The sequence below is a fragment of the Mirounga leonina genome, unplaced genomic scaffold, assembly GCF_011800145.1.
Source record: "Mirounga leonina isolate KUSES-001 unplaced genomic scaffold, KU_Mleo_1.0 Mir_125, whole genome shotgun sequence".
Taxonomy (NCBI): domain Eukaryota; kingdom Metazoa; phylum Chordata; class Mammalia; order Carnivora; family Phocidae; genus Mirounga; species Mirounga leonina.
The window spans coordinates 45,424,930-45,446,954 of NW_023270305.1; the positions used below are offsets into that span (position 1 = coordinate 45,424,930).

General features: G+C 41.1%; 1 protein-coding gene across 3 annotated transcripts in view; it reads right to left on the minus strand.

The window, feature by feature from the left end:
* Positions 1 to 22,025, minus strand: part of ANTXR1 (ANTXR cell adhesion molecule 1) — a 248,285-nt gene that overhangs the window by 220,274 nt on the left and 5,986 nt on the right. For all 3 annotated transcript variants that reach the window (XM_035001390.1, XM_035001391.1, XM_035001389.1), the window contains exon 2: positions 1,241 to 1,312. In XM_035001390.1, the coding sequence (XP_034857281.1) occupies positions 1,241 to 1,312 (72 nt within the window). The remainder of the gene's footprint in view (positions 1 to 1,240; positions 1,313 to 22,025) is intronic.

A 22,025-nucleotide genomic window follows, 5' to 3' on the forward strand; every position in this document is an offset into this window, starting at 1 on the left:
CTCCTCTCAGCATCTGCTTTTCCCATTCATCTGGGTTTAGATGCTTCCTGCTTGCAGCTTTCAATTTTTGGCATCACAGAGAGGACATCTCCTAACCCTTTCCCTCCAATCAGGCAGGCAGGAAAGAGACCAGTAACTGAATTTGGAGGGAATGCGTTTGTCATTACTTTGGTCTCAGGGGACAACCTGTCTTCTGAGATAAAGAAAACATTATTCAAAGAAGAAGTTTATGGTTACTCACATGGGCTGGAAGACTCTACAGATGCCATGACACAGGAGAGGAGCTGCCTTAGAATTCACAATGATCAGGACAATTTTACCAAAGACCTTGATAACTGGCTTCAAGCACATCCATGAAAGCAATCACAGCTGTCATCCCTTGGAGGCTGTATCCAAGGAGGGTGAAATTACCTTCTTTCCTTTTCCTTATAGTGGCCATCTATACTTACTGGAAAGTAGGACCTCCAAGGCTCTGCAATATTTATAGTGACAATGTTCAAAACTGGATTGTCCTCCCTTGGAAAGTGGTGTAAAGAATGCTAAGAGAATTCTATCTGATAAGACACCTAGCTCAGCTGACCAACAGGGTGGTTTGCTCAGGACTGAGGAGAGCTCTCAGAATGTGAGATTTTTCAGTGCTGTAGCCAGGAAAGTTCTGGGCAGACTGGGATGAGTTGGTCACCTTACACTCTACACTGTTTACACATGAGTCCAACTAAAATAAGCCAACCAGGGGCGCCTGGGTGGCTCAGTCGTTAAGCATCTGCCTTCGGCTCAGGTCATGGTCCCGGGGTCCTGGGATCGAGCCCCGCTTCGGGCTCTCTGCTCCAAGGGAAGCCTGCTTCTCCCTCTCCCACTCCCCCTGCTTGTGTTCCCTCTCTGCCTGTCTCTCTCTGTCAAATAAATAAAATCTTTAAAAAAAAATAAAATAAAATAAGCCAACTGGCCCAGAATGGTCCACTGTGAAAAAAATGTTAAAGATCCTTCTAGAAGAATATAGAATCCATTAAGAGAAACAGAGGTAAAATTTTGGTCTTATAACCAAATCAGCGTTGTCCTAAAAACACAGAACTGGAAGTTATTCTAACGTGTGGCAAAGATGAAAACAAAGTCAAGTCTCTGGTCCAAGATCTGAGAGTCTACCTTTGTCAAAAAGCATGCCCAAAGTAGCTAGTAATTAGTAGAATAACAAACATAGGCTAGTTTTACCTATAGCAGAGCACTACACATTCTTTCTCACCTGATGAATTTATGAGCCAACTGTTCCACAAAGTAATAGATTTCATTCCAGTGGTGCAGCACACTTCCTGATCTAGGAACACAAAAGCAGATGTTACTTAATCAGGTGTTCATTTTTCCTTACCTTGTATCATTTTTCTTTATGTTCTATTATTTCACATTCAACTTATCCATTCACTGGGCTCTTTTATAATTTTGGAAATTATCTGAAAAGGTATTTAGACTAATTTTTGTTAAAGAACTTCCCTTCACTCCACCTTCCACCCCCACTCCACACACTAATGCACTAAAAAAAAAAAAAAAAAAAAAAAAAATCCCTGGGCCCACCCAGATTCAGAGGTCAGTTTCAAATCTTTAAAAAAACCATTACGTTTGTGCTATTTAAATTATTCACTGATTAGGGAAGAAAAACAATTCCAATTTATTTAAATGAAATTAGCATAAACTAGATGCCTGAACACACAAACATAAACAAATCCCCCCTCCTCAAAAAGAATAAAACTTCATTTGTAAATATAGATGCAAAATCTCTAAATAAAATATTAGCAAAACAAATCCAGCAGGAATCTAAAAGAATAATAATTAATTAATCAGTGGAGTTTATTTCAGGAATGTATTGATGGTTCAACATTTAAGAAAATCTAACGTAACTAGTCATACTAATAAATAAAAAAAAGAAAAACTTTACAGACTTTCATTATATTAAAAAGGAATCTTCTTCCTAAAAAAGAGGGACACTTTCTCTAGGACATATGGAATTACAGAATTTTAGAAGGGGGCTTCTTTATTTCCCAAGAGTGACTTCCGTTTTACTGATACCATTTATTACTGCTTCAATTCAGCTTCTAAGTATTTTCCATAGTGCCCATACTCAAGCTGTTGCAGTGACTTCATAGTAGGCTTTTCTATTCTAACCCAATCTTCTGTGTAGCTATGATGCCGCTTTCCTTTTACTTGAGGATCTGTGTCAGCTGAGCTCTGTATTTCTGCCTGTCATTCTAATAGTTGTTGAGGTTAAGAGTTTGTTCCTTCTACTCTGACATTTTGTACAGTTTCCACTGGTTTCAGATTACTTTTATTTTTTATGCACTCATTTGCCTTAATTTTAACTTCGAAAGAGTTGTTTGTTGCTATTTTTTTCTTTGTTTCAGATTATTTTATAGACATTTAAAATGAATCTGTGCAATAGATTTTGTGCCTTCCTTTTATGGTACAATATCCCAAGAATTCGCATTCTGATCGAGTGTATTCCATCTCTATAAGGAGAATTCACTCGTCTCTGCCCCACATCCAGAAATGATATGTCTGCCTGACCTGAACAAAAGTGACACAACATGTTACAGTCACACAGTGACAACTCCGTATCATAAGGCTATCTCACTTTCCCCAACTTAATCTATAACTTTAATTCTAGGAAAAATTCTCAAAGTATGTTTTATCGAACTCAAAAGCTGGCTTTAAAAATGAAATGAAGATTAAAGGTCTAAAAGTAATCAAGGCAATTGTGAAAAAGAATAATAAAGCTGGAAAACTTGCCTTATCAGATAAAATGACCCCATGTGCACGGTACATAATATAACCGTGGAGTCAATGAGGTAGAATAGAGAACCCAAACCTCAATCTACATGGGGTCTTGCAATTCAGTGAAAAAGGTGATTCAAACTGAGGACAGAGAACTAACCCTTTAATAAATGATGCTGTGACAATGGATTTCTAATTGAAAAAAGCCAATTAGATCACTGTCTCATACCAAATGTAACCCTAGATGTATTAAAGCCTAATGGGAAAGACAAAACTTTAAATCCATCGGGCAAATTATAGAAGGAGACTTTTATGTCCTCAGGTTAGTGAAGGTTTCTTCAGCTTAGGTACAGAAAGTAGGAGTTTTTTTTTAATGAAAAGGATAATTTTGATTACCTGAAGCATCTACAATTCTGAATGAAAAAAAGATGCCATAAACAGGTTCAAAGACAAGAGTGAAAGAGGATGTCTGTAACAAATAAAAAAGGCAAAAAATTTGTGTCCAGGATATGTAAATAATTGGTACAAGTAAATATTACAAAGGCAAACAATAGAAAAATAGACCAAGGATCAGAACAAGCAATCCCCTAAAGGATAGTAGATCAGCATTTGAAAAACGCCGAACTCTTCTAGTAAATACAGAAATACATATTTAAACAATCATTTGAGGAAGAACAAGCAATTTCCTGTGGCAGCAGCATAGAGCCCTGCAGAGTGGGGTGTGAGGAGATGGGCAGATGGGGAAAGGGATCCAGGCATTCGGGTGAGGAGGGGGTTGGAGACACTTCCTCTTAAAAACTAAACCTTTTCCAACAGGCCTTTTCTATTCTGGTCTCTCAGCCTTTATACATATTCCAGCCGCTCGGGACACTCTGTGTCTACACTGGCAAATTCCTACTCATTCTTCAAGACTCAACGCAGTCTCTGCCTCTTGCCTTTGACCAACATAGATGGGGCTCACTGCCCCCACCCCATGCTCTCAGGGCACCGTGTACATCTCTCAGTCACTATCCCCTGATGTTGGGTTGCATTCACTTTTTTTTCATGTTCCCCCTGTGAGGGATTTAAGGATATTTGCCTCTCCAGCATCAACCCATTTATTCGATGGAGGAAAGAAGAGCATGGAAAGAAGTCTCTATTGCTCAAGGAAGCCTCTTGATATTTTGTCAGCTGGACGCCAGCTCTTCCTCCTCGTTTGGATAAACACTCTGAGTTTGGTACTCAGACAGCTCCAGCCAATTCCTGTGACCCTACATGAACCTGAGGAGCCTTCCCAGATGGGTCAATGACTCTAGAGCACAGGTCCTTGGTAAATGGGACTACCTACTCATCAATAATAAAACCTAATGGCAGCTGGGAAGTCTCCTAAGAGCTCACCAAAATTCCATATACTAGCCCCAGGCTTTTAACCTTTGGAAGTCCTCTTTCATTAGAATCACAGCCATCCTCCTGGACAGGATTCAGTTGTATACTTCAAATCCCAAAGACTGGTCCTGGCTGCTTTCCTCCAGCCATGGGGTAGATGGTCTGGTCCTGGGGGTCCTGGTGAGGGCCCAGTGCTACATAAGTCCCTCACAAGAGGCACAACGTAATTGATGCGCCATAGTCCAATCTAGAATTCTACAACTCCTATCCGCTGGAATCAGGAGATTTCCTTTAACACTGGTCATCTGTGCCCTCTTCTGAAATGCAATGTTGTGTTTTGGTCCACATGACCACCACAAGTACTATCTGAGGGGTAATGTCAGATGCTTAATGATTAAAGAGGCATCCCCATACCTCCTTTATCCCAAGTTTGATTTTCTCATTAGTAGAGAAGTCCTGCAGTGTGGGAATTGTCCTTGCAGGAGAGGAGGTAAAGTGTTGGTAAAATAGGGACTTGAACCAGAATTGAGGGGCTATTCTTGGCTACCTGCCTAAGGAGCAGAGGTCTGGAGTAAATCCTCGGGTTAGCATTTCTTTGTTCTCAAAGATTGGCCTTATTGAATAGCCACAAATCAATTCACATTCCTTTATTTAAACAGGGTCATTCAATAATAATTCACACTATCACACTGTCATAAAACACTTCATTTTCACTATTCTTCTATCTGACATGTGAAATGTACACAATTTGGTGAAATTCATGTGACTTGTTGATGCTAGGTACAGAGAAAGATCTAAGAAATACCCCGGGTGTTAAGAAAAGTCTGGATCTATCTGGAAACCTTCTTGCTGATGGGCAGGCACTGCATTTTCTCAAGAAAAAAATAAAATGATTCCCCTAAGACAAACCTGGAGGTAAGGAGATATTGACAGGTTTGTTTCTCCTATCCCAACTCGGCTAGTAATTGCCCTGAGACGGCTGAGGTTTGTGGTTTCACATTTATACACGATCATTCTTTACACAATTATATAAGCTTCGACCAAAATATACCATCTTTTTAAAGATTTTATTTATTAATTTGTCAGAAAGAGAGAGAGAGCGTGCACAAGCAGGGGGAGTGGCAGGCAGAGGGAGAGGGAGAAGCAGGCTCCCTGCTGAGCAGGGAGCCCGATGCGGGACTTGATCCCAGGACCCTGGAATCATGACCTGAGCCGAAGGCAGACCCTTAATCAACACTGAGCCATCCAGGCGCCCCCAAAATATACTCTTTTGGGGACACACTTGAGATGTATATAGTCTGTTCCCTTAAGCATCGAGGGTATCGAGGGTAAATATAACCCTCTAAGATTCTGGAAACCAAACTGTTTTTGTCATCTCTTGATTACCATGGGATCCCAAGGGGCCTAACCTACTAAAGGAGCAGAGGAATATAGGAATCCTTCTAGTCCTTATTGCTGAGCCTCCTTAACCTGCACATGGACACCCTGTCCCACCCCAAGATCAAATTACACCTTGGTAAAGGAAAGAGCCCCTTTCTGTGTGTCAGTTGTTTATGGTTTTAGCATGGAGGTGAGCTTGTTGGGGCTACTGCTCATATTTCTTTAACCCAAATCCGTAGGAGCAAAAGTCTTACCTGCCGGGTGCCACAGTCCTGCCTCCCTGCCTCAATACCACCCGCCGGCCACAGCTAGACTTCTTAACCCTGAACTCTAAATACGTCATCCATGGGGCCTCAGAAACTATCCACTGTGACCTCACTCAAACATCTGTCCTTCTCCCACAGGGATAGATATGTTGGGTCTTTGACTCAATTTGGACTTTCTATTAAAACATGCATGTCTCGCCTGCACTTTGCATTATAAAATGATTTTCTGGTTTGGAAAAGTAGGGTGTTGGATGGGGAAGTGGCAGAGAGTGGATTCAATTCCAGCTTCTCACCACCCTACAATATAAAAACTATCTCATTTATCATGCCAACCTGTTTAAGAGTTAATTATCTTAAAACCCCAGTTACGGAGTCCTGATGTCTTCAGGCAGTAATGGCTTACTCAGCCATTGTTACCAAAGCTCCAAGGCAGAAATAAAAACTTCTTCTTAGTCCAGATATATGTAGGACTTGGAAAGGTTCCACTGGACTCTGTTATTTTTTTTTTTTTCTTAACTGCTTTTAAGACACAGTTGCTAGGCAAACTATAGTCGGAGAGCTGAAATGCCCATGTTCTAGAAAATCAGCAGATGTGAAAGGTCCCTGATATTTGACTCAATTAAATCTAAACTCAAATGCAATCCTAAACCCTGCAGATTTCCATGATCTAGCTCCTTCAGGCTCCTTCTTGGGATTTTGTGCCTTGGTTCCACAGGTATAAGTCTCAGCAAAATTTGGAATTCAACTGGCCTCCAGGAATTCTGCTTGAACACAGTCCTACCGAGTTCTGTGCTTGAAGGTCCATTCAATATACCTGGGTCTACTCAAAATCAGGGTCAATGCCTTCTCACACCACCTTCTGACTTGGCTTTGAGAAGGGTTGCCCAGGTCATGGGACGGCAAAGCCACCATTCCTCACTACTAGCTCCACAAGAAGGTAACTGCTGGGGGCAGCTCCAGAGTTTCTTATTTTTGTTTTTCTATGACATCTCCAGTGTTTGGGACATAGTCAGAAGTCAATAAATTTTTGTGACTTTTGCATTCATTGTGAGTTCCCAGCGAGGGATTTCACACAGAACCTAGCAGCGCCCTTAGATTACTGCTTAATTACTTCCAAAGGTATAATATGCAAAGAGTAGGAGCAAAATAAGAACTCTGAGTCTCATTCTAATTTGTTTTCTGAAATACATTCTTTTGTGCTTATGTGAGTTTCCAAACCTCCTTGTGGTTAAGCTCCTTAGAAAACACAGGCTCTTTCCATTAGCCACATGCACAACCAGAGTCAGAAAGAATCGAGTGGGCCAAATTGAGTTTAAATTGTCCCCCCTTCTTTTGCACATGGGTTAGAATAAGACAAAAAGGAAAACAGAGCTTTATTTGGAACCATCACCCACGAGTCTTTTAATCCTGGAAGAGAGAGTTGCTCTAACGATGGAAATTGTAAAACTGTCAGTCCCACTTTTCCTTAGCCCCACCCAGCTGAAGTCACTGATGTCCTAAATGACCCACCCAGGTCCCCAGCTAATCCTGGAAGGGTGCGCAGCGTCAGGCGCCACAAAGTGGGACAAGCAATTAGTTCGTCCGTCAAAGGCCCAGCGTTCATTTGCCTCCTCCCTCTGCTCTCCTCTCCAGCTTCTTTCTTGGCCTTGCTCTCATTCCTCCTAACCTCACATTGCACTTGAATTGGCTGGAGCCCTAAACCCAGCCCAGGCCTTAGCCCTTATCCACCTATTACTGACCAGGGCCATAGCCAAGACTCCCTCCTGCTTAAAAAGCTTGACTTTGACTCTTGCCTCTCTTCCAACTTCTTAAGATACCAGTCCAGACCGGGGCGCCTGGGTGGCTCAGGCGTTAAGCGTCTGCCTTCGGCTCGGGTCATGATACCAGGGTCCTGGGATCGAGCCCCGCGTCGGGCTCCCTGCTTAGCGGGAAGCCTGCTTCTCCCTCTCCCACTCCCCCTGCTTGTGTTCCCTCTCTCGCTGTGTCTCTCTCTCTGTCAAATAAATAAATAAAATCTTAAAAAAAAAAAAAAAAGATACCAGTCCAGACCAAAACCAAGCCATTGAGCACTGCACTTTGAATTTGGGAACTCTTGTCTGTGTTGCAGAGACCCCAGCTCAGGATGCCCAGCCCCACCCTAATGACTTGTGAGGAATTTTCCCTTTAGTCAATCTGACTGATGGCCGTAAAAACAATGACTTTCAAGCTGTAGAATGCAACCTATTAGTGATTTGGGAAATCATTTTGGTGGGATGTTGCCAACATTAAAAACAAAATGAAACAGAATGGAACAGAAATATTAGGATCTATTGTATGCTGTAACAAAGTAATACTACGTGAAACCTTTGGTCAATTATATGCAAGTTATATATATATATTATATGTCTATATAAAATATATATTATGTATCTATATCTAATGTATATATATTATATATGTAGATATAAACTGTATTTTTTCTTGTGGAGCAGATCAAAAGGATATTATAGCAAAATATATACTCCTTTAACCTCTGCTAATTTGTCTTTTCCAGCACACACACACCAGGAAAAACCTAAAATATGATCTGATATCAATTAGTGGTATGTTTGGTGCAAATTCAACACAAAGCTGTAGTTGTTAAGAAAACAGAAATTGGTTAGCTATCCAAAAGGTATTTCCCAACATTAAAACATGGGATGGGATACATGAGACCCCCAGGTTACCAGCCAAAGCCACCAATGTGATCTGTGGATGACCTCTAGGTGACCATGACCAGACAAGGGTCTGGTCAATACTGTGGCTGCCCAGGAAGCCAGAGGCCCCTTTCATGTGTACACCCCACAGGCACACTAAGCCATGTGAGTGAGAGAAGTGGGGGGCAGGGAGGGACAAAACCTCAAACTTAAATTTAGTGAATGTTTAAATTCTTGCACTGGGTTAAGATTTCCAGTTTGGAAAAAAAATTGTCTCCTCTCCTCACCATACCTGCACCTAGTAGGAGGGATTTTCTTGGATAAACAAAGTTTTAAATTATTTTCTATATATCTAAGGAGAGTGAAAATAGGGGTTTTTCTACCCCAAGTCACATATATTTGTAATAACAGCATTTCTTTATGCAGAAATGTGGAACAATTTCCTCTTGAGGCTGTTCTGACCAGCAGTTATGAGCACGGACTTGGTGAGTGCTCATGTGAGTTCAAACCTCTGATGTGAGTTCAAACTCCTGTTCTTCCAGTTATGAGTGTGACATTTGAGCAAGATGTTTTGCTTTCTTACACGTCAGCTTCCTCCTTTATGCAATGGGGATAACAGTAGCTATCTCCTAAGGATCGTTTTAAGGATTCAATCTAACGTTCCTCAGGTGTCATGCATCCTGCTTGGAACACCGTGAGCCCACAGGACACCGTGGCCGCGGCAACTCCCTTCCCACTTGATTATTCAAGTCCCAGCAGTAAGATCTGAAGTGCTCCTTTCCTTACCCTTCACTGACACTTGGGATTATCTCCTTCTGAAATATCTGTACGTTTTACAGATGAAAATGGATCTTCATTGGGCGCCTGGGTGGCTCAGTTGGTTAAGCGACTGCCTTCGGCTCAGGTCATGATCCCGGAGTCCCTGGATCGAGTCCCGCATCGGGCTCCTTGCTCCGCGAGGAGTCTGCTTCTCCCTCTGACCCTCCCCCCTCTCATGCTCTCTCTCTCTATCTCATTCTCTCTCTCAAATAAATAAATAAAATCTTAAAAAAAATTGGATCTTCATTATAATTTCCATGTGGATGTATTTAATTATAAGCCACAGATTTTTTTTCAAATTTATTGTTCGTTTTCTGTTTTTAAAAACATTGAGTATCAATTAGGACCAACCACATCATTTGCAGAACCCAGTGCAAAATGAAAAGGAGCGCCCCGGGGCGCCTGGGTGGCTCAGTTGGTTAAGCGACTGCCTTCGGCTCAGGTCATGATCCTGGAGTCCCTGGATCGAGTCCCGCATCGGGCTCCCTGCTCGGCAGGGAGTCTGCTTCTCCCTCTGATCCTCCCCCCCTCATGTGCTCTCTCTCAAATAAATAAATGAAAAAATCTTAAAAAAAAAAAAAAGAAAAGGAGCGCCCCTTTTTCAAAAATTATTAAGAATTTCAAGATGGGGACGGCAGCGCATTAAGCTAAGTGCCAGAGCTTTGTTAAGCGTGGGTTCCTGGGTGACTGCACGGGTCCCGTGGCCCTGCAGCTGACCCTGTGCTATCAATACCCTTTGCCCATTTTCTATCGGGGTGCAAATATTTTCTTAGCGTAGGGGTGAGCGAGCTTTCTATAGAGGGCCAGACAGTAAATATTTTACGCTCTGGGGGGGGGCTAGATGGTCCCCATGGCAACTACTCAAATCTGCTCTTGTGACACAAAAGCAGCCATTGATGGGACATAAATAACGTAAGTGGGGTGATGCGACAGCACAATTTTATTTACAAAGACAGTCTGCAGGCCATAGTTTGCCAACCTCTGTCCTGGACAGTGACTTTCTTTGAGTTTTCCTCATTACAAGATAATATAAAAATCTCTATATTTTTTTCCTGGTAGCTGAAGTTTTAGTGTACTTCCACTATTCATTTCCTCTTATTTATTGCTGAGAATGTGGACTGGAAAAACTGTGCCTTGGGCTATATATGGAGGCATTCTTTGTGACTTAATAAATATTTCATGGGTATTTGAAAGGAAAGTTTATTCTCTGTGGGGTATGGGATTCAAAATATATTTATTAAAACAGCCTCATTAATTACTTTATTTTTTGTTTAAATTCAATTAGCCAATATATAGTACATCATTAGTTTCGGATGTAACATTCAATAATTCGTCAGTTACATATAACACCCAGTGCTCATCAATCACGTGCCCTCCTAAAACCTCATTATTATTCATACTTTATCTGTCCTCTGAATGCTTCAGTATTCAGAGAGGTGTCATTTCAGATTCTGCTGAGAAAATAATTTGGTTTTCATCTTTGGCGGTCAAGAACAGATGAGGGTTATCTTAATACATTTCCTAAATATTGAAGCACCCTTGCATTTCTAGGGTGACTTTTACCTGGTCTTGGTATATTATGCTTTTACTACACTGTGAGTTTTATTTTAAAGTTTTTATTCAATTTGGTCAGAAGTTTTGCATGTGAACATGTCATCTTTAGTAGATATTGGTATCAGATACATGCTAGCTTCCTAAAATAAACTGGGAGACTCTCTCATCTTTTTCTGTTTTCTGGAAGAGTATAATACTGAAATTTTCTGTTCTGTGATAGAAATTGCCACAAAACCAACTGGTCCAAAACCAAAGGACCTACTCACAAAGGGAAATTAGTCCCTCTTAAATGTCCAGATTCTACTGGGGGAGGGCAAAATTGGAAAGATCCTGCATCTCACTTAAAGGAATTTTTAAAAAATCACCACTATTGGACTCTTATTATCACTATGGTTCAAAATTTAGGGATTTCCATGCCTCCTACTAGCCAGTAGGTAGACTTGGAAGGAAGAAAAAGAGTTTGGGAGGTAAAAGCAGACTACATTTTTTTTTTTATATGAATGTAGTATGAGTAATTTTTGTCTATCCTCTGTAAAAAATTTATAGTTTTCACTTTCTCTTTTGACATCTATTCTTTAAGTTTTATGTTTTGTTGTATAGCCTCATATTAACTTTTCTGGGTCCAATTACTTCTATTTCTTTTATACCATATCTTTTTCTTGTTCTTTATTTCCAACATAGTCTCCATTTCGATGTCAATATTTTCAAGTGATTTTTTTCAGTAAGGGTATGTGGATGGCATGCATTTTGAACTTTTGTATGTCTAAGAAAGCCTAGTTATGGAATTTAAGTATCACATTTCACTCAGGACTCTATAATTATTGAGGTTTTTTTGAGAATTTAATATTGTAGACTAAAAAGAAAAAATCTAATGTCAATCTCAGTCTTTTTTTTTTTTTGCGGGGGAAAGGAGACCTATTTTTTTCTTTTTTGGAAGACTATAGACATTTCTATTTAATCTTATATTTTTAAGAATTTATCTAAGGTTGTGTACTTGGTGAATCCTTCAAAAAAATTAATTAGGTTGAGTATTTGGTAAGTCCTCTAAATGTTCTCTTTTCTTTCCCTAGAATTTTTTTTTTTTAAAGATTTTATTTATTTATTTGAGAGAGAGAGACTGAGAGAGCACATGAGAGGGGGGAGGGTTGGGAGGGTCAGAGGGAGAAGCAGACTCCCTGCCGAGCAGGGAGCCCGATGCGGGACTCGATCTAGGGACTCCAGGATCATGACCTGAGCCGAAGGCAGTCGCTTAACCAACTGAGCCACCCAGGCGCCCACCCTAGAATTTTTATTGTAAATATATTGTATATCATTTTTGTATATTATATATATTTTATCATGTATATGTGTGTGTGTATATATCCTGTTCCTAAGTTTATATTACTTATCTCTTGTCTCATCATTTTCATCTCTGTATTCTTTCTGCTTGAGTTCTGGGAAAAGTTTCTTAAACTGTCTTCTGATGAACTGAATTTACTTTCTGCAATATTCAGTATGGTGGACATTGTTTCCAGTGGATTTGAATAGTCAGAAATAGCATATTTTCCCTCCAAAAGCTTCTTATTTTCAGCTTGTTCCTTTCTCATGACAGGATGCTCTTGTTTGTTGATGCATTATCATCTGAAAATTTACTAATTTACTAATTAGACATATATTTGTTTCAATGGTTTCAATGGTCATTGCCACTTCCTTTAATTAATAACTATCACATTTAAAGATTTTTAAAAAATCTTGATCCACTTTTTTTGGTAATTTCTTGAAAATTACCCCTACTCTCCTTTTTAGAAGAATCCATATCTACTTGAAAATTTTTTTTTATTTTTTTTCACATGCAAGTGACAACTTTGCTAAATATAACAGTTTAGGTCATAAATTTATCCATCAAAATTCTCCACCATTTAATGTTGCAGAGCCTTTGTAGGTCACTTGTATCTTTTCCATTCATAAAATTCTTTGTCTTTGAAATTAAAAATGATCACAAGGGGGCGCCTGAGTGGCTCAGTTGTTAAGCTTCTGCCTTCTCCTCAGGTCATGATCCCAGGATCCTGGGATGGAGCCCCGCATCAGGCTCCCTGCTCGGCGGGAAGCCTGCTCTCCCTCTCCCACTCCCGCTGCTTGTGTTCCTGCTCTCGCTAACTCTGTTTCTGTCAAATAAATAAATAAAATCTTTAAAAAAATAATAATAAAAAAATAAAATGATCACAAGGAATGCCTAAGTATTCACCTCTTTTACTTAACTAATTAATTTTGATTGCTACTTGATAAGCCTATTCAATCTTCATTTTTAGGTTTTTCTTAAATCAGGAAAGTTCTATTCACGCTTTGAATGTTTCTTCTAGACTACTCTTCAGCAACTGAAATTATCTGGTATATTGGATATCTATTTTTATCATTCACTATTTATCATCTTCTCTCTCATCACTTTAAGTCATTTCCCTATTCAAATTTGGAGAATTTTTCAAACAAGACTTCATCATTTATTTCATTTTCTGCATTGTCAGTTCTGCTCTTTACTGCTTCTTAGGTGACTTTACATCTTTCCCTATTATTTCATATTCTGTTAATTGTTCTGGGTTCCTTGTCTTCTCATCCATATTTTATCTATTTCAAAAACTTATTTTATTTACCATCATTGAAATGAAAAAATATATGATTCTAAAACCGACCTCTTCTGCTTTGAAAATTTTTTCTGTATATATGTTCTTCTTCCACCTTGGGAATTTTGTTTAATCCCTTCTTTAAGTTGCTGAAATTTTATAGGCCCTATTGTCATCCTTGAATGTGGGAAGGTGTAACTGGGTCTGGTATTTGCTTCCCAAATAGTTTTTTTTTGTGGGTTTTGTTTGTTTGTTTCTCATCTCACACTTATAAACTTCTCTAAGAACTCAATCTGGGAGAAGGGAGTTGGTTTCGACGGCTGAAATAAGCTTATGTTATTGTTCCATCACTTAGAGGAGAGTAAGGAATGAAATAGATCCTCATCATTTCCCACAGATGAATATCATCCTTGCAAGGTTTGTGTGTGCATTTTGGACATGGTTGCATCCATTCCAGCTTGCCATTTGTAGGGTTTTTTGGCCTGGTCTCTACTTTAGGTTCCTATTTTATTGTACCTGACATCTTTCCCGATCCCTACCGTATCCACAGAATCAAAGACAGAGCTCTGCCTTTTTCCTGGAGGCCCAGCATCTACGGGGAGGACTCAGCAAAGCTGGACAGAACTATTGTCATGAAGATGCTGGCGATCAGGCTTATTGCCCCCTGAATATCCAGTGCAGCTGCTTCTGCACAATGCAGAAGAAGGGCCCCAAGGAGATGGTTCCCATCCCTCTTATGTCCCACTCTTTACTTCAAACTCACTTTCAGATTTGGGACTGTTCTTGGGGCTCTTTCTAAATCTTCCTCTACGTGTTTTCTACAACTTGGCAACAGTGTGGAAAGTAGATCCTGGCTGACCTCCTTCAAACTCAGTCCATCTGTTTCTAGTGGAATTTCTTAGAAGTGTGCAGCATGTCAATGTCAATGTCCTTCATCTTTGGACCTGATGCAGGTTTCTCCCAGATGCCTCCTTAAGACTTTCTCTTTTAGGGGGGTGGGGCAGTTGTAGATGATAGTGGGGGAGGTGCTGTGTATGTTCAGCGTCCTTTTCAGAAGTCATAAACAAACTTTTTTTCTTATCTCCCACTAAGATCCTCAGCTCATTAAATTTTTTTTTTAATTTTTTTTTTTTAAGATTTTATTTATTTATTGGAGAGAGTGAGTGAGAGAGAGCATGAGAGGGGGGAGGGTCGGGAGGGTCAGAGGGAGAAGCAGACTCCCTGCCGAGCAGGCAGCCCGATGTGGGACTCGATCCCGGGACTCCAGGATCACGACCTGAGCCGAAGGCAGTTGCTTAACCAACTGAGCCACCCAGGCGCCCCGCTCATTAAATTTTAATTTCATCATTTATGATGCCCTGACAGTGCACTTCCAAAAGTCACCAATGCCTTTATTTCTGCTCAAGCATATGGCCTTTCTCAGTTCTCATCTTGCTGGATGTATTTATAATATGCATAAATACGACACATACTATTTATTATTTCCACAAACTGACTTTTGAATGCTAGTGGGTCCTTTTGCATCTATAAAGACGAATAATTCCAACACTTGATATTTCTTAAGTACTTACTAAGCAGCAGGCATCGTGCTGAGCCCTGTACACGCATCGCCGTTTAGTAATAGTAGCTACGGGGCACCTGGGTGGCTCAGTCGTTAAGTGTCTGCCTTCGGCTCAGGTTGTGGTCCCAGGGTCCTGGGATCGGGCCCCACATTGGGCTCCCCGCTCCGCGGGAGACCTGCTTCTCCCTCTCCCACTCCCGCTGCTTTTGTTCCCTCTCTCGCTGTGTCTCTCTCTGTCAAATAAATAAAATCTTAAAAAAAAAAAAAAAGTAATAGTAGCTAGCACTTCGTGAGCACTTTCTACATGCTCATGGGATTCTGTTCTGGGCACAACCACTCATGTGATAATGTTATCTCTCTTTTTTTTTTTTTTTCAAGATATTTATTTATTTGACAGAGAGAGACACAGCGAGAGGGAACACAAGCAGGGGGAGTGGGAGAGGGAGAAGCAGGCTTCCCGCCGAGCAGGGAGCCCGACGCGGGACTCGATCCCAGGACCCTGAGATCATGACCCGAGCCCAAGGCAGACGCTTAACGAATGAGCCACCCAGGCGCCCCTCCTTTTTTTTTTTTTTTTACAAATGGGGAAACCGAGTTCACAAAGAGGTTAAGTAACTTGCTCAAGGACACACAGCTAGTTAAGTGGTAGAGTTGGAATTTGAACACGGGTGGTTCTGGCCCTAGAGTCCACACTTTTAGTCTGAACACTGTGTTTGTCGTCTCCTTTCGGGCATTTAAACCTGTGCTCTTTACACTTAGGCAACATTGCCTCTCCACCGAGGGGTCAGGAAATGCACAATTACAATTTACAGTGTTAGGAGCTAAGATAGTGAGAGGTACTAGAAAATTTCCACAAATTGTTATGGGAATTTGGGAGTGGGGATACCAGGAAAGGCTTAAAATTGGGGCACTTGAAGGGAATCAGGAGTGCTGAATTGGTTGACCATGTTAATGGAGTAAAATGTACAAGGGGCTTCTGCAGTTTGGTCTTCAATCATCTCCGCTTTTGTTTCTTTGATCCTGTCTTTTATGACAGCTAGTACTCAGGATGACCATATAATTTAAAATCCAAACAGACATTTTCAAGAGTAAAATAAGACGCCATTAATAATTGTGCTGGGACAAGAAGCATAAGCCGGTAATGTCCTGGGCCATGCATTTATTGATTAGTGGTTAGATTATGGCTGTCCAATGGCATCTTGAATTTCCTTTTATTATTTTGACTGGTGTGTAGTTACAGTTATGGGATGCCTCACTTTTATTTGCTATGTGATTTCCATAAACTTGGTATTTGCATTATCTTGTATGTGAGAAGTGATAGCAGGATGACTATGATTCTGATCAGAATCCTTTGGCACCAAGATCTTGGGAAAGCCCTATTCCAGGTGGTTCCTACAGGTATTTATTCATTGGAGCTGTATACGGTTGAGCATCAGGGTTTGAGGAAAAGCAGAAAGGCCACTGAACGAGACTCCAGAGCACAAACACTAAGGGTTATTATTCTCCATCTCTTGATAATTGACTGCTCTGCTGCTTATCAAGCAATATGATTTGTTATGAGGTTGAGAGAATCTGAACAAGGAAGAGATTCTGAATGAAGATGTAATGTAGAGAGGTGATTGTTCTTAATTTTTTTGCACCACAGGGAGCCCACAATTAGTGATAGGAGGGGCCAAGTACCAATGATCATCTCAAAGGGTAAGAGGGCATCACCTATGTAAAGATGGGAGTGCTGATGAGGGGCATTAGCTATAGGGAAGAAAGTGCATGGGTTAGTTCAGGGAACGGCATAGTACAGTTTTGTTGGAAGTTACAAGCGTGTGGGCTGTGGGGGTGTGGTAAGAGATGAAACTAGGGAAATACATAGTGGCCTGAGCAATAAGGCTCTTGAATACCTTGCTAAGGAGTTCACATTTTATCCTAAAAGAGTTTTGGGGAAGATGTCAAGATTAGATTTGTGTTCTAAAAAGATCAATTTGGTGCCATTGTCAAGAATACAAGGTGGGGAAGGGTAAAGAAAGTGGGTAAGGAGACCAATTTAGAGAATGTTTCAGAGAACTGGTTGAGAAATGGAAAGGGCCTGAGCTAAGGCACTGAAAAGGCAGAGAATGGGGTCATGTGGGAAGATCACAGGAGAGATATCGGGGCAGGTGTTGCCTGGCCTTGCAGTATGAGAAAGATGACTCCCAGATCTTTGGTCTAAGTGGCTGGGTTTATGGTGATGTCACTCACCAAGACTAGAAATAGAAGGGGAGATGATATTAGGGGAGAAACAATGGATCATCCCTCCCCTGAAATTCTCTCTCCTTGCCTCAGTGGTACAATTCTTTGCTGGTTCTCTTCTGACTGTTCTAGCAACTTCTCGGCACTATTTAGTGGAGTTTCTTCTTTGGCAAAGACATTCCTGTTAGCAATTCCTCTAAGGCTGGACCCTGGCCAACTTTGTCATTAAACTCCACCTCTTCTTGACATTTAAAAAATCCTGATAGTATCTTGATATTATCTCGATATTATTTATTATTCATATCCACTACTATCCTTGGGCTAACGCCACTCAAGTCTTTATTCTCGGTCCCATTGTATAAATCCAAATGCCTACTCAGCATCTCCACCCAAATGTCCTATGTGTTCAGACTCAACATGTCCACACCAAGCCCTCTTTCCTTCTGAAACCTACTCTTTACCCTCTCAATGCTTTCCTCTCCCACATCCCATGCAAATCAGGTCCTAAGCTCCTCACTACAAAAGAGTTCTCAATTTCATTTACTCTTTTCCTCATTCCTACTACAAGAATAAGTGAGATATAGATAAAACACATACATAAGCTTGCTACTTTTGTCTGTAGAAAACTTTAATCCCATAACCTATTGCTGATATGAGAAAAAATCCACTCTTGTCAGATTCTTTCCCTGTTACTTTCCCTGTCATGCTTACATCACAAGGGATGTGGGTCACTTTGCATTCCTGTACATTACCCCTTTGCTAGAAATGTCCTTGTTTTAACTTGGTCACCTGACAAAATCCTGCTATATGTTCAAGTTCCAGATCCAAAGCTACCACCTATATGAAGCTTCCTAAGGCTCTCTCATCTCGACCAAAATTAATTTCACCAACTCTGTTTCCCCAGCCCTTTGTCTCTTCTACTAAGCTGTGAAATCTTTGAGAACCAGGGACCTCTTGGGCATTTTGTAATTCCATAAGTTTAGCATAGTTTGAAAATTCTGCCGTGAATTGGTGTTTTCCTTCCCCTAACCAGGCAGTTCTGCTCGGAATCTACAGAGGTGTCTTTTGTTAGAGGACCACACCCCCTTTCTCCTGGGGTATTTACCACCACCACCAGCATCATCACCATAACCATCTGTCAATACTTCATGAAAGGTTTTAATCTAATATTATTTACAACACTTTACAACACTTCTGTGAGGCCAAAATGTTAATACCTATCTTATTGATTAGAAGACTGAGGTTCAGAGAGGCTAAGTAATTTTCACCAAGGTCACAAAGCTTGGTGAAAAGGCTGAGCTGGTGTTTAAAGCCAGCGATGTCTGATTCTGAAGTTGGCTCTCTTAAACCTTGTGCTTGAGTCTTGGTTCGTTCCCATAAGGCCCCAGGGCCACATTTCATGCATGAGGTCTTGACAGAAAGGGGACAAAGGACTGTCCTAGCAAGTACCACGGCTTAGATATGTAAGCACACATGCTAGAGCCTGGTAACACTAGAGGGCAGTGCATGGCCTACCTGACCTCCGCTCTGTCTTCTCCATGTCAGGTTGGGCTTTCCTACCATTGTCTAAAGAGCACTGCTTGGTGTCCATTTCTGAGGTGCCTGCTGCCTCAGCTACATCCTCACCATAGAGGAGAAAGGCCATCATTATGGGGCAGCTTTCCTTGTCTTCCTGTTCAATCTTACCACTTATTGTGGGAGGGAAAGACCCACATTAGAATCACCTGGGAAGCTTTTCCAAAATAGACATGCTTGCCCGGCCTCCTCAGATTCTGATTTGGTCCTTGGTTGAGAACTACTGATTGAACCCATTCATTCCTAAGGTCTACAATTTCCACTGGCCCTTATCACTGAAACCTTCTCATTTCTTCCAGACAAAATGCTCAGAGGTAGTCCAGGGGTGCTAGGAATCAACATTATTGCCATGTCTTACTCCACCCTGCAGTCTTTCAGTCAGGGGTTCTCAACCTGGGTGGTATCATCTCATAGCAAGGCATTCAGAAATAAATGTGGAGGCATTTATTTATTGGTTATCACAATGACCAGGAAGGCTAATGGCATTTCCAAGGTAAGGATCAGAAATGCTAAGCATCCTACAGCGCCCCATACTGAAAAAATGTCCCACCAACAATGCCAACAGCACCCTACTGAGAAACACATTTGGTATTTGATTCAAGCTTTGAATCAGCCTCCTCAATACTCGGGCATCCTCTTGACTAGCTGCTGCAGTGTCCCGGGGGCTGTTCTCCCTCGCCAGCCTCTCATATTCCCTCATATTCCATAAACTATGGAAAAAGAGATTCTTAGTTTTCAGATATTCATGTAATACAAAGGTGGCAGGGGTGCTTGTCCAACCTCCATTTCTGCTTTCCATTTAATCTAATTTCATTCTCTGCCCGCTAAGATGTGGGAGGAATGGGGAGGGAGGAAAAGAGCAGGAGCCAGTCACTGCCTCATGGGCGGATTTGAACTATCACATCTGACAGTAATCCCGGTTGATGAATAAATACAAGATCTCGCTCAAAACCAACCCTTTCCCATCAGTCTTAATTATCTTTGCCCTCTCTCACTGACTGCTCCTTTCTTGCTTACTCAGGCCAAAGCAGTGTATAATTATATGTTTGCAGTAAAGGTTTTTAATGGCCACCCATATCTGGCTTTCCTCTCCTTTTAGATACACGGGAAGACGGAATTTTTCACCCTCTTTCCATAGGGTGAGGCCAAGTGACTAGTTCTGACCAAGGGGTTGTCAGTGGAAGGATGCGTATCAACTCCTACTGGAGCATTTCATCGCCAGTGAGAAACCCTCTGGCATTTTCTTCCCTTGCCGCTGTGATGGTGGAAGCTGCTGTTAAGAAGGCATCTCCACCAGCGTGGCTCCCAGAACAACTACCGTGAGCAGAGCCCCTGCTGACCCCCATCTGACATGCAGAGTAGGCAGAGATTATAAACCAAGGTTTAGACCTTTGTTGCTTCTAGTCACAGAGATTTGGGGGATGGTTTGTTACCACAGCATAACTTAACATATCCTGATTGATTCAACGTTCTTTTGCATGTTTAGATATTTTTCATCTTTGTGCGTAGATCGTGAGTCAGAGTGGCTTCGGTTTGAGGCTGAGTTTCACCACGTAGAGTGACCTTGGCTGACCCTTCTAAACCTCAGTTTCTTCATGTGTCAAATGGTGATCATGACTGTACTAACCTTATGTGGTTGTAAAGACTAAATGGGGTAATACAGGGAAAGCGCTTAACCACAGTGCCTGGCAGGTAGCAAGGGCTCAGTAAATGTAACTTATTATTTTTCCTTATTGTTGATCTAAAATTGACTTGACTTGCCCCCTACCCCAAATCCTCTAGGAGCCTTTAGCTTTGGCTGCCTCGAGTCCTTCTAATGTCCTTCTCCCTAAAAAGCAAATAGTCTGGGACTGCTTCTTGCTTCTTTTATATTCTTTGCAGCTCCCAGAATGGGACATTGCTTGCAACTGACACTGTTATCCATATCTTTAGTTGAGTACACACTTGTGATTGGAATTGAAAAAGCATTTATGCCAAATGAATGTAAGTATCAGCCAAACTGAAGAAACCCGATTACTTTTTTCAGTATGAAACTGGCATGTCTGGGAAACATGTCAGGAAATGTCCAAATATCCACTGTGTCTTTTGTTGCTGAGTGATCGCTGGGAAAGGCAAAATCCAGTTCTCTTGGCCACACATCAAAAATAGACACACATTCTAAATTAGCAGAAAGCAAATCCCATTTGCATTTATGTGACAGCCAAGTCTTGCAAAGGGTTGCCAGAGTTTGCTTCTGGACCTCTGGGAGCCCTTTAACACTTGAAGATAACTACAGGTTATCTTAGGACGGGCGCCTTCCTCCAACACTCCTGGATTCTATTCTCAGCTTGACACTGAGTTTTACCAGGTCTCCATAGCTAAGGAAACTAGAGGTAATTACTTGGCTGACCCAGACAGAAATACAAAACAAAACACTTAGCCTTATTTATTTTTATTTTTGGCCCACATGCCAAACCTTCCAATTTGTAAGCAGTTCTACCAACTATTACCTAGTCTAATAAGTCCTCTCCAAACCTGGAACCTAACTGGAGAAACATTTAAAACCAACCATAAAATCCATTTCAATACAAGAAGAGAAAGAAAGGAAGGAAGGAAGGAAGGAAGGAAAGAAGGAAGGGGGGAAGAAGGAAGGGAGGAAGGAAGAAAGAAAGAAAGGAAAGAAAAAAGAAAAGGAAAGAAGGAAAAGAAAAGAACAACAAAAAGAAAAGAAAGAAAGAAAGGAAGGAGGGAAGGAAGGAAGGAAGAGGAAGGAAGGAAGAAGGAAGGAAAGAAAAGAGAGATTCCTGGCCCCTGAGAAACTTTTTTTTTTAATGATGCCTTTTAGAATTATTATTGTAGCATTTTCAGGATATCTTGTAATGGACTCTTTGTTTCCTTATTCAGAGCTAATTTTGCAATTTTATTTCTCGAAGCCCTCTTCCTAAGTATTCCTGAAAACAAGCTACTTCTGTTTCAACACATCTACAGAGTCGAAGTTCCTTTTTCTATCAGATTCAATCTGAACAAATTAACAATTTATTGGACCTTTAAGCGCATCTTCATCAGATATCCTGAATGTACCTTAGAGTCCTAACCATCAGTTAACCCCCCAGATCTCTGAAGGATCTCCGTGGGCTGCAGGGGGTTGGAGTCCCTGAAACTTTCAATCAACTATAGCTGATCTGACAGCAGAGCAGTAGCTCCTCAATTAAATAATGTGGACTGCCTTATGCACCATCATTTACTGAAACCCTGATGCAGGGATTTTTAA